The sequence below is a fragment of the Dicentrarchus labrax genome, unplaced genomic scaffold (genome assembly GCF_905237075.1).
Source record: "Dicentrarchus labrax unplaced genomic scaffold, dlabrax2021, whole genome shotgun sequence".
NCBI lineage: Eukaryota > Metazoa > Chordata > Actinopteri > Moronidae > Dicentrarchus > Dicentrarchus labrax.
The window spans coordinates 7,044,440-7,054,954 of NW_026136711.1; the positions used below are offsets into that span (position 1 = coordinate 7,044,440).

The window sequence follows — 10,515 nt, forward strand, 5'->3', positions numbered from 1 at the left end:
AAACCAGTGAAGAAATGGCTAGAGTTGCCAAGTTCCCCTTTAAACATCATTTCATTATAAGTTGCCATAACTAAAAAAAAAAAATGATGAAAAAAATGATGCAAGATGTTACATTAATTTTTTTGTTGTTAATTGTTTTTAGAGTGGTATATATTGTTTTTTTCAACTTGTGTACTTTATACGGTCAAAATTGTAATTACCAAAGAGAAGAAATGTAAAAACGTTTATCAGGCGCAAAACGTTCAGAGCATTTTGACCAAAAAAACAAATTGGTTCAGAACCTCAAAACTTATTTGCACTGCCCCTGAGTGAAGTTTTTAGGGAGTCCAATGTTTTGCTTGCGTTTATATAATACCACAAATCTGGATTTGTCGTCTTCAGAATCAGAATCAGAATCAGATTTATTGCCAGGTGGGTTTTTACACATACAAGGAATTTGTCTTGGTGCAATGGTGCATAAAATATACAATCACACAAAAAAATAAAAAGATAAATATATAAATCACACAAAAATCACACAAGAATAAAGTACTTTTTTTTGAAAATATAGATAAATAAAGATAGGAAAACTGTACAGAAGACGGGAGTCCATTAATGTAATGCATACTGTATAAACAGGGTGGGTATGAGAGTCCGTGACAGTGGGGGGTCTGGGCCTTGTTAATGAGGCCAGCTGCAGATGGGAAGAAACTGTTTTTGTGGCGAGAGGTTTTGGTCCTAAGGGACCGCAGCCTCCTGCCAGAGGGGAGAGGGTCAAAGAGTTTGTGGCCAGGGTGGGAGGGGTCAATTTCTTGTGTAATTGAAAGACCTAAAGAGTGCCCGGTGTTCTTGGTATCTTTTATTGAATAAAACCATCTGTTTTCGAATTATCATTCTTTGTTATAGCAGTTTTAACACAGAATGATATATATCTATACCTATCCTATTAGGAATCATGTTACTGATGTAGTATAACAGTTTCCCTCTCTCTTGTCTCTTGTCTGTTCCTGTCTAAATCAACTTTTCTTCCAGTCATGACTTTATCGGAGAGTTCACCACCAGCTACAGAGAACTGTCCAGAGGCCAAAGCCAGTTCAATGTCTATGAGGTAAAATACAAGAATAGCAACTTGATCAGCATAATTAAAAAGGAATACACAGTTTCTCCAAAACTTTATTTTCCTGAATGTGTAAAGGATATCAAAAATTCAGCAGTGTTTTGGGAACTTGCAGCAACATCAATAGTTCCTTTGGCAGCGTCATTTATTATTCATTTAAGTACTATTTCTTGTATGATAAATTGCAGCCCTCATCTCAGGACAATATATTATCAACATCCAGGCACATTGACGCAGACATGCAGTGAATGACTACACATTTTTGCTCAGGCATATTTGTTAAAAAAAAAAACTAATTTCTTGTTTCCTGTCTCACGGTCAAGGTTCTGAATCCTAAAAAGAAAGGCAAGAAGAAGAAATACGTCAATTCAGGAACGGTAAGACCTGTCGGAGTGTGTCTTATTAGCAGCTGTTACATGTTTCATTGAAGCAGGGACATGTCAGAGCAGCAAACTGATGGTGTCTGCCATGAGCCCCATTTATCTGTCCACTGCTGTCTTCCTCTTTGTATCTCCCTCCTTCTTTTCCCTTTCACTCTCTCTCTCCATTTTCAAGGTGACCCTGCTGTCTTTCAAAGTGGAGTCAGAATACACGTTTGTCGACTTCATCAGAGGAGGGTAAGAGCTCGGTCTCTAGTGTTTAATCAGTGTCTATGGGAAGCCATGAAAGTTCTGCACCAGGTTTTTGCTCGATTTAAGGCAGGGTTGCACCAGAAAGTGATTTGAATCTTGAAATGAATCTGTGCGTCTTTGTGAAATATTTGGTTCTAGAGTCACAGGGCAAGTTGATAGACTGCTTGACTGGTGAGGTACCTGCTAACATGCTAGCCAGCTGGGCTAGCACAATAGCTCTCATAATGGAGAGCTGCAGGGATGGCGTATTATTGTAAGCCAACCCGGAAGTTAGCATTGCCCTGGTTCCTTCAACAAAAAGCCAATGGACTTATTGCAGAAAATAAGCTTCTTCACAATGGAACACCACTTTTATTATTTTTGAAACATAAATGTTAGCCAGAAGTAAAAAAAAACGAATGTTAGGCTATAAACCAAGCCCCCAGGAAGTGCACCAGGCCCCAAAGCCAATTTGACATAGTAGCTGATCCGTGTTATTGCACACTGGCCCAAAAGTATCTTTTCCCATAAGGTTATATTGTGAAAGATGCGGATGTAAAATGGTGAATACATTTTTTGTAGCGCCACAACCCCCGCAAAATGAATCGCTTATCAGAATTTGATACATCTAACCAAAAACCTGTTCTAAAAACACACTGGGACTTTAAGGCAAGATTTGCAGATTTACTTGATTAAGGGAATCCACTGATTGTGGCAATTCCATCGGTATTGATTGAATTGACTGTGCCCTTAGCCTTTTACAAGTTAGGCTATTATTTGTAGAAGTTTTCAATCACGTCATGTAGGAAATTATTTCCCACTATTTTCCAAAGCATAAGCATAATGTAACAAAGTGGGTAGAGTGACATCAGATGACCATGCTTCAGGATATTAAAGTTCTTTTCAGTTTTTCTATCGACAGTAACAGGTTCAAGGATTTTGAGCTGTAGGCTTAAGCATGAAACTCGTTGGAATAAAATGGCAATATTACCAAGGCTGAGCTTTGATACTACTATGCTAGAACTCTTCTCAATAGCAACAGGACATATTTTTATGGATACCGTAGCATTTTATTTAATAATATTCTTTTAGCAGATATGATGTCCTCCGTGATGTGATGTTTATCTGGAATTGGATTTTTGTATTATACTGAAATAATGAAGGCCTGCACGACCCATTCACAAATCTAAAAACGTGCTACCATTGTTTTTCCAAAGCATACTCAGATAACAGCATGTGGTTTCTAGTAATATGAATAAAACTCACGGAGAAACACATAGAAAGTCTTCGGCATGAACAAAGTCACATGTAAAGACGAAACAGAGGTTATCAGCACTTCAATTTGAAAGTTAATGGACTCGTATTGTTTGAATCATGGTGCAGATCCCCTGCTTGGTGCTTTATAAGTGATAGCAGTGAGCCGTTGAGGAGTTTCTCAGTCTAGCCTGAACAGCTGTAAATGTTCTCCCATCTGGAGATACTGGCACATTCCTAACATCTCTGTTTTGAATGATACTCTCACCAGGACACAACTCAATTTCACTGTGGCCATAGACTTCACAGCATCCAACGGTAGGACAGCGCTACATCTTGTGCATGCAGGAAATGTCCACACGTGTTGTTCAGTCAAAATGTTTTACCTGCAATGTTTGTGATTGTCACAGTTATTGCTTGAATTATGGACTCTTTGGGCTGTTCTTGGATTGCTCCCCTTTGTAATATTCCTACAACATATGATTGTCAGTCACTAGGACTGTGCACTGGCAAGAATCTGGCGACACGATACTCAGTTTACAACACTGCATTCTAGCGGTTGGGGGTTTAAACACAAAAATCAACAGTGAATCAATACAATATCACAATACAAAATGTTTCGATATTTTCTTACACCCCTTGTTGTCCCTGTGCATATGACTTAGATATGCGCTGAGTAGCATTTTAAAAAAATCTATACATTGTTGTCAATGTCAACTAATACTGGTTCTTTTGGTGTAATTTCTTACAAATAAGACAACTGTATTTTTCTTTATCCATGTATGTTAAACCAGTGGTTTAGAAAAGTATGCAGTTAAAACAACCAAAAAGCAGATAGAACAATGACAAGAAAAGGAAACCTATTAATTATTTATGATTGCACATAAAGTTCCTAAAATGCAATTATTCTGCTCAAAATTCATCCTAGTCAGTTATTGTGTTCACTGTTTGGGTTTATTGTAAAGTCCATCAGGTGTTCTCTACTGTTATTGTCATGCATCAAATATAATATGAACCACTGCAGTAAAACATTTAAAGGTTGCAGTGAGTTACAAAACAAACATGATAAGACATCATTATTACAACCAAAATAAAAATCAATTAAACTGGTTCCAAACTCGTCACTATGACGTTTTTAATAATGTATAAAGCATACTTAAAGTCAAACAGTTTTTGAGCGAGAATGACCTTTTGATGGGTGACAACTTCAAACTCAGTTCTCAGACTTTTCAACTTGGACAAACATAAGCCTTTGTCAGCTATGTGTCCAGTTCAGTTGTGACACATTTTATTTAACAAAATGCAAACACATTTATTTGATTCCATGTATAGGCTACATATTTTTACACTTGGATAATTTAAGAATTACTTTAGGCTTACAACAGTGATAAAATTCAAAGCCACATGGAGCCACTGGACAGGGGCTAAAGAGCCACAGAGTTGCAGACCCCTGGGTTAGCTCAATGACTGCAAGCCTGATCATTGTTATCCCTTTTTTCAAGCTAGATTTATAATTACACGAGGAAAATATCTGAGATGAGAGAAGGAAAAAAAAAAGATCTGTCAGTCAATCCCCTCAGTCAATAAAAGGAGAATGTAGGGAAAGGGTATGTAGTAATTTACAGCTGAATGAGCAAGCAGTCAGTGTCAATATCCAGGGAGATAGATGTTTCAGTGGTTTTCAGGGGTTGTGCTGGAATTATCTGCAGCTGTGCCGCATTGACCTGTTTTTTTTTTTACTGTAATACCCTGCTTTTAACTACATATATGTGTATGCATGATGGCTGCCTCACGTTTGGACCATTGGTTGTGCACATCCTCAGAAAAAGGAGAAAACATCTGTGACGTTAACGCATGATACACAGTATATCTCCAGCTTATTAAGGCGTAGTATAAAGAGTAACAAAGTCCACATAGAAAGCAGGTGGTGTGGATGGATGGGTCAAACAAACACAGGACTCTGTGTGTAACCGGATGTTATATACTTATTATTGCTAACTTGACTGTGGAATGAGACTGTGTTGAAAACTGGCGAGGCAAAGCGTGACACTGCTACGGTGGACTGGTGGTATTACACGTTTTGGCGTAATACCAGGGATAAGCTAAGTAAATGGCTGATATGGAATTTATTTTATCCATGTTTCATGCTGTGATTAAAGGACCAGTGTGTAGGAGTTAGTGGCATCTAGTGGTGCAGTTGCACTCACCCTCACTTTTCACTATTTCAGTGGACATGGCTTTAATACATTTATCAATTTGCATGTCTTGATTATCTAAAAAGTAGTTGGTCATGTTAATCGTACTATGAGCTTTTCTAATCCCTCTATAATATGAGATCCCTGTGCTTTGTGTGTGCTGGGTGTGGTGCGTCTTTCTCCAGGTAACCCATCACAGCCCACCTCACTGCACTACATGAGTCCGTACCAGATGAATGCATACGCCATGGCTCTGAAGGCTGTGGGGGAGATCATCCAGGACTATGACAGTGACAAACTCTTCCCTGCATACGGCTTTGGTGCTAAACTTCCCCCAGATGGCAAGATCTCCCACGCCTTCCCACTGGTAAGAGACTCTGATGTAAAATCACTGAGAGAGAGAGAGAGAAATGTTAGTGCACAAGTACCGTTTTGTGATATCGAGTAGGTGCCTCTGTTAGGGACTGAGTACTAACAAAACTTTAGCTGATGATCTGCTGATGAATAGCAGAGAAACAAGTTTGCCAACTTCTTTTTTTAAAGGTTTTATTTGTAGCTGACTTATGTCAGCTCTGACTGGATGTGACATATGTCCATCTGTCAGATGGAAGGTTTTTCTGGCCGCTGATGTACAGCCCACTTCCAGTTTAAGGGGGAAATATAAGGGATAATGTAAGTAATTATAATGAGAAACTTAATCAATATTTTGACCATAGTATCTAGATTTAGTATCAAAATATTGATCAAAATATAAAGTTTCTTATTATTTTGAGATACTAAGTCAACAGCAGCAGGCAGTGGTTTCTAAAGCTCAGAGAGCAGCTAAAGAGACAATATTTTACACATTGCTCCTTTAATCAAATGACTACAATCTAATTCAGTGGTTCCCAACCTAGGGGTTGTGACCCCACTAAGAGTCGCCAAAGCTTTATGGGGAGTCGCAAGGCGTCTTAATTTTAATGCATGCTATAAAATGTTAAAAATATACACAGTAGGCCTATATCTCAGTATCTGGTTCACTTCTGTGAAGAAAAGTAAATGTAATGTAAATTGTCTAATAGAGCAATTGCCAGGGACAAGAAAACACTGAATTTGTCAAAAAAGAAGCCTAGTAAGCCTGCATGATTGTTAAAAATTATAAGAATACATAATACAGACAGAGAATTGTATAAATGTTCTCTAAATAGGAAATAATTCATCATAATTCATCATAATTCACTTTGGTTCATTGTACAGATTTGAATATAATATGAAATATCCATAAAATATGTCACTAACTCAGGGGTCGTCACTTTACTAAATGATAGGAAAGGGGTCCCTTGAGGGAAAAGGTTGGGAACCGCTGATCTAATTGGCACAACCAACCTGGGGCAGGGTAGTAGTAGACTGATGGTAACCTCAAGAATTTGTATGTGATTGTTTTTGTACTCAGTTAAAGGTTGCCTACATACTGGGTGTGGATCCCCATTTTGTGTGTTCACGTGCAGGCTCACAAGGACACAATGTACTGAACCACACGCAGCAGCTCAACCCAGGACAACTTGTTAAGTCAATGAAAGGAAAGGTTACATAAACCCACAAGCGGCGCTAGGCATTGTGGAGTAGTCTTGTGAAGTGGATGACTGAGGCAGAGGAAAGGAACAAGAGGTGGGTGGAAGAAAACATTGTGAATCACGCTGCATGTCGAGAGAAAAGAAGTTCATCTGTTTGATGGTACTGGAGTGATGGAGGAAGAATAGAGAGCAGACAGACAGACAGGCAGCAACACAGAGAGACAGTTTGATGAGGCGCCACTTACCTTAGCAGTGTCAGCCAATAGGATGGCAACAATAGCAAAATGAAATAATTACTTATACTTGGATTCCAAACCACTGTCTCCCTGGACTGTTACTTTAGAGGGAATGAGGAGAAAGTGGGTGTGAGAGGAACATGAAAAAGGAGCTCTAGTCTTATATTTGGTGCTGTGCCAAGGCTGCAGGATGAGATTAGTTTTTTATTTTTAAGAAGAGGATAATATAGCCAGATCCTTTTATATGGGTGTAAAGATTTCAACGACACACCTCAGGCCTTTCATTAGTGGACTGGAGACATTTTTTCTATGACCTGAAACTGTCGTTCTCAATCCGGTTTGTCAAATCCCATGATCCTCCTGGCTCCCTCCTAGTCAGAAGTCAGCGGCGGACGAGAGCACCGGCATCTGGCCTCGTCTAGACTCATTACTTTGTGTAACTTTCCGTGTGAGCGGCCAACCTATTGGCTTTCACCTCGGCGTGTCAAATCCCAGCACTGCGTCATGCTAAGGCAACTCTAATTAGGAAACTATTGTTCGGAAGCTGCTTGACTTAATCAAACATAAAGTTTTAGTACCTTGCCTCATAATATATGGCTCATGTTGGACACTTCATCAGTATAGTGTGATAATAATATGTGCAGTTGTTGTTTTCTATAATTAGACACATCCCTGGTTTGGATAAAGGTCAGAATAATTAATTAACCAGCAGCACTTGTATATATTAACTTCTAATAAAGAACATATGAACATGTGCAATTTAAATAGCTCACATTTGCAACAAATTAACAGTCTGTGTAGCTTGAAGCTGTCTCTCCTAAGGACATTTGATAAAATATTTGTCTTTTCTGATCGTTAGTTGACATTGATTAAGTTCTACTCCAGAGGTCCTCCCTGTTAGCGCTTAATTAGCACCAGCTTCTGAATCTGTTTTTGATGCTTTAAAGAAATCCATATTATTAAACAAAAACTTCAGCCTCAGAGGAAATAATTAAAAAGTAATCTCAGAGAGAGGGAGCAGAAAGCCTCAGAGCGTGCACGTGAACGTGCCTGAAAAAATCATGATTAGCTGTCATGTCACTGGGAAAGAAACACATACACAAGGTTGGTTTTTTTATATAATGTGTCATTGTTTGCAGAATGTGGTTGAGATCTGGTGATATGTAGTAGTCACTGTCATGCTCTGTGGATGGAGGCACGCCGGGTTCATGTTGGATAATTCTACTCTGTTAAGCACGGGAATGTTTTCCTGCAATCTGAATATGGGTAATACTATGCAAAGAAAATCCAGCCTTTACCATAACAGAGCCACCAGGGACCTTCACTGTGATAAACAAACACTTAAGCTGCCTCGATTTCACACTTTGCACTAATTCTATTCAAGTTTAGAGTCTGAAGTACCTACATAGTGGAAAAAAACCCCAAAATGGAGCATATTCAAAAATGCCAGCATGGAGATTTAATTTGCAATAAAATGCAATGCAAAGCAGAAATGGAGGAGCTACTCACAGCTGAACGCATTGTGGATGGGGTTGTGACAGCTCGGCTCATACCAACACGTTGAAAAATCCAATTAAGCATGTATGTAATGGAAAAACTCACTATTTGAAAATTGCATACCATGTGTAATGTTGAATTTCCTGTTAGTGCAACTAACTTGTATGCCAACTGCCAAAATAGTAGACTGTATTACATTAATACATATATGCAGTGTATATTTGTATACAGTAACACATTTTGGGGGGGGCATGTGTTCACGCCACAGACTAAAGACAGGGTTCCCAGTCTTCAAGAAGCCCAGGACATTTTCCAGTTTTTCTTGACAATCCTGGACAGTGTCTTGCTCACACCAGCGAACTATACCATGGCTTTCAAGGGAGCTCACTTTTTCTACTGTTACAGGGGGATATATTTTCTCATGATATTGTGCTGCCATGTTTCAATGGTGATAGTAAGAATAGCAGTATCTTTTTAAAAAGGAATTAGTGAAGAATCACCCTCATGCACAAATCATACACCGACAGTAGCCCAAGGTCTCCTCGTTAAGTGTTGAAGATGCCAGACTTACCCTCCAAACAGTCGGTTTTATTCTGACTAGAAGAAGTTTTCCTCAATTTTTAATGAATGATTTCATTTTCTCCAGCAACTTCATTGCGAACAAATGCCTAAAAACATAGTTAAATGCATCACAATTTTCTAGAATTTTGTGGCGCACTTGGCTTTTCTCACCACAAGCGATTTTTCCACTTTCCAAGTAGACCTTTTTCACATCAGCCATTTAGACATTAAATAGTGAGGTAAAACACAGGTGTTACCAATGATACTAATTAAGGCTCCATTCCATTTAATATAGCAGAGCCTTTCCAGTGACCCAACCAGGAGTGTAACCTTAATTGGTAACACCTGTGTTAACCCTATGTCAAAATGGCTGTCAAAAAGGTCTATTGACCAGAGCACAGGCTAAAATCATTGATAATATCCAGGATATTTGGTCATTTTGATCAATTTCTTTGACTGCAAAACTACCCTTTAAATTTCCAGGTTTTCAAGGACACGTGGGAATGGTAAAACCTCATCGGGCCCTCTACATGGGGGTTGTCAGGTCTATATTGTAGCTCAAGTAACGTCTATCCTATAGAGAGCTCAGTGATACATTACACAGATACTGCATTGGATATTTCATTGATTGTCACGTTCAAGGCAAGATACAGGATATATTCTTACAGATGACAGACTGAATAGTAGGAAGTTTACCATTTACTTTAGACATCCTATCATATAATCAGAATAGATTAGTCCTCCCTTAATGTTGTGTGGAATAAAATGTGTGCTTATTCCAGGCTTTATGAATCTGCTTCATAAATGTACAGAGACGAGAGGAGAAAGGAGAGAAACTGCAGGGAAATAACAGAAAGAACAGTTTCACACAGGCACACTCCCAATGACATAAATAAAGGGTTGCCAGTGAATGATTTGAAAATTTGCAAGTAATGAACAATGGTCTATTATTTTTATTGAGCCCATTGGTGTTATTTGCCAGAAGGACCTTGTATGAAGTACTAGAGCACTTTCTATGGCCCTCAAGTTCATCATATTAAATTAACTATCTCAGAGGTGATGCATAAAGTAAGAGAACATTTATATGATTTTGATCATCTTTATTCTCCAGACAGACTAAGTGAAGTGTGTTTCCAAATATACCCGCAGCTTTTCAAAGCAGCAATCAGGAACAGACAACGGATAACTTGGCTGGGCTCAATAGATGGATGGATGTGTGGTGCGGTGATGAATAGAAGTCAGTATTTCAAAGGGTGAAAAGGAATCAGACAATTTAAGGGTTAAGATTTTTTTAACCTGAGAAATGTGATCTTTTTCTCCTGCGATATATCTTCTTTTGTCACAGGAGATCAAAGAGCTTTTCACAGGTTTGACACATGCTTGTCTAAATGATACAGTCTTAGCTGATTCAGACGAGTGCACCTTCTATACACAAGGCCACAAGTGAAAATTCACCTGTAATTCGTGTAACTACTGAGAATTCAAGGCACATGTGGTTTTTGGACATAAAAA

General features: G+C 38.6%; 2 protein-coding genes across 2 annotated transcripts in view; one reads left to right on the forward strand and one right to left on the reverse strand.

Annotated features, from left to right (window-relative positions):
• The window catches only part of LOC127371851 (zinc finger protein 679-like), a 395,275-nt gene that overhangs the window by 202,587 nt on the left and 182,173 nt on the right, over nucleotides 1–10,515 (reverse strand). The gene's annotated exons all lie outside the window — the stretch shown is intronic.
• The window catches only part of LOC127371835 (copine-9-like), a 150,697-nt gene that overhangs the window by 116,970 nt on the left and 23,212 nt on the right, over nucleotides 1–10,515 (forward strand). The window contains 5 exon segments of the mRNA XM_051414999.1: nucleotides 1,012–1,087; nucleotides 1,420–1,473; nucleotides 1,652–1,713; nucleotides 3,233–3,279; nucleotides 5,342–5,523. Of these exon segments, the coding sequence (XP_051270959.1) occupies nucleotides 1,012–1,087; nucleotides 1,420–1,473; nucleotides 1,652–1,713; nucleotides 3,233–3,279; nucleotides 5,342–5,523 (421 nt within the window).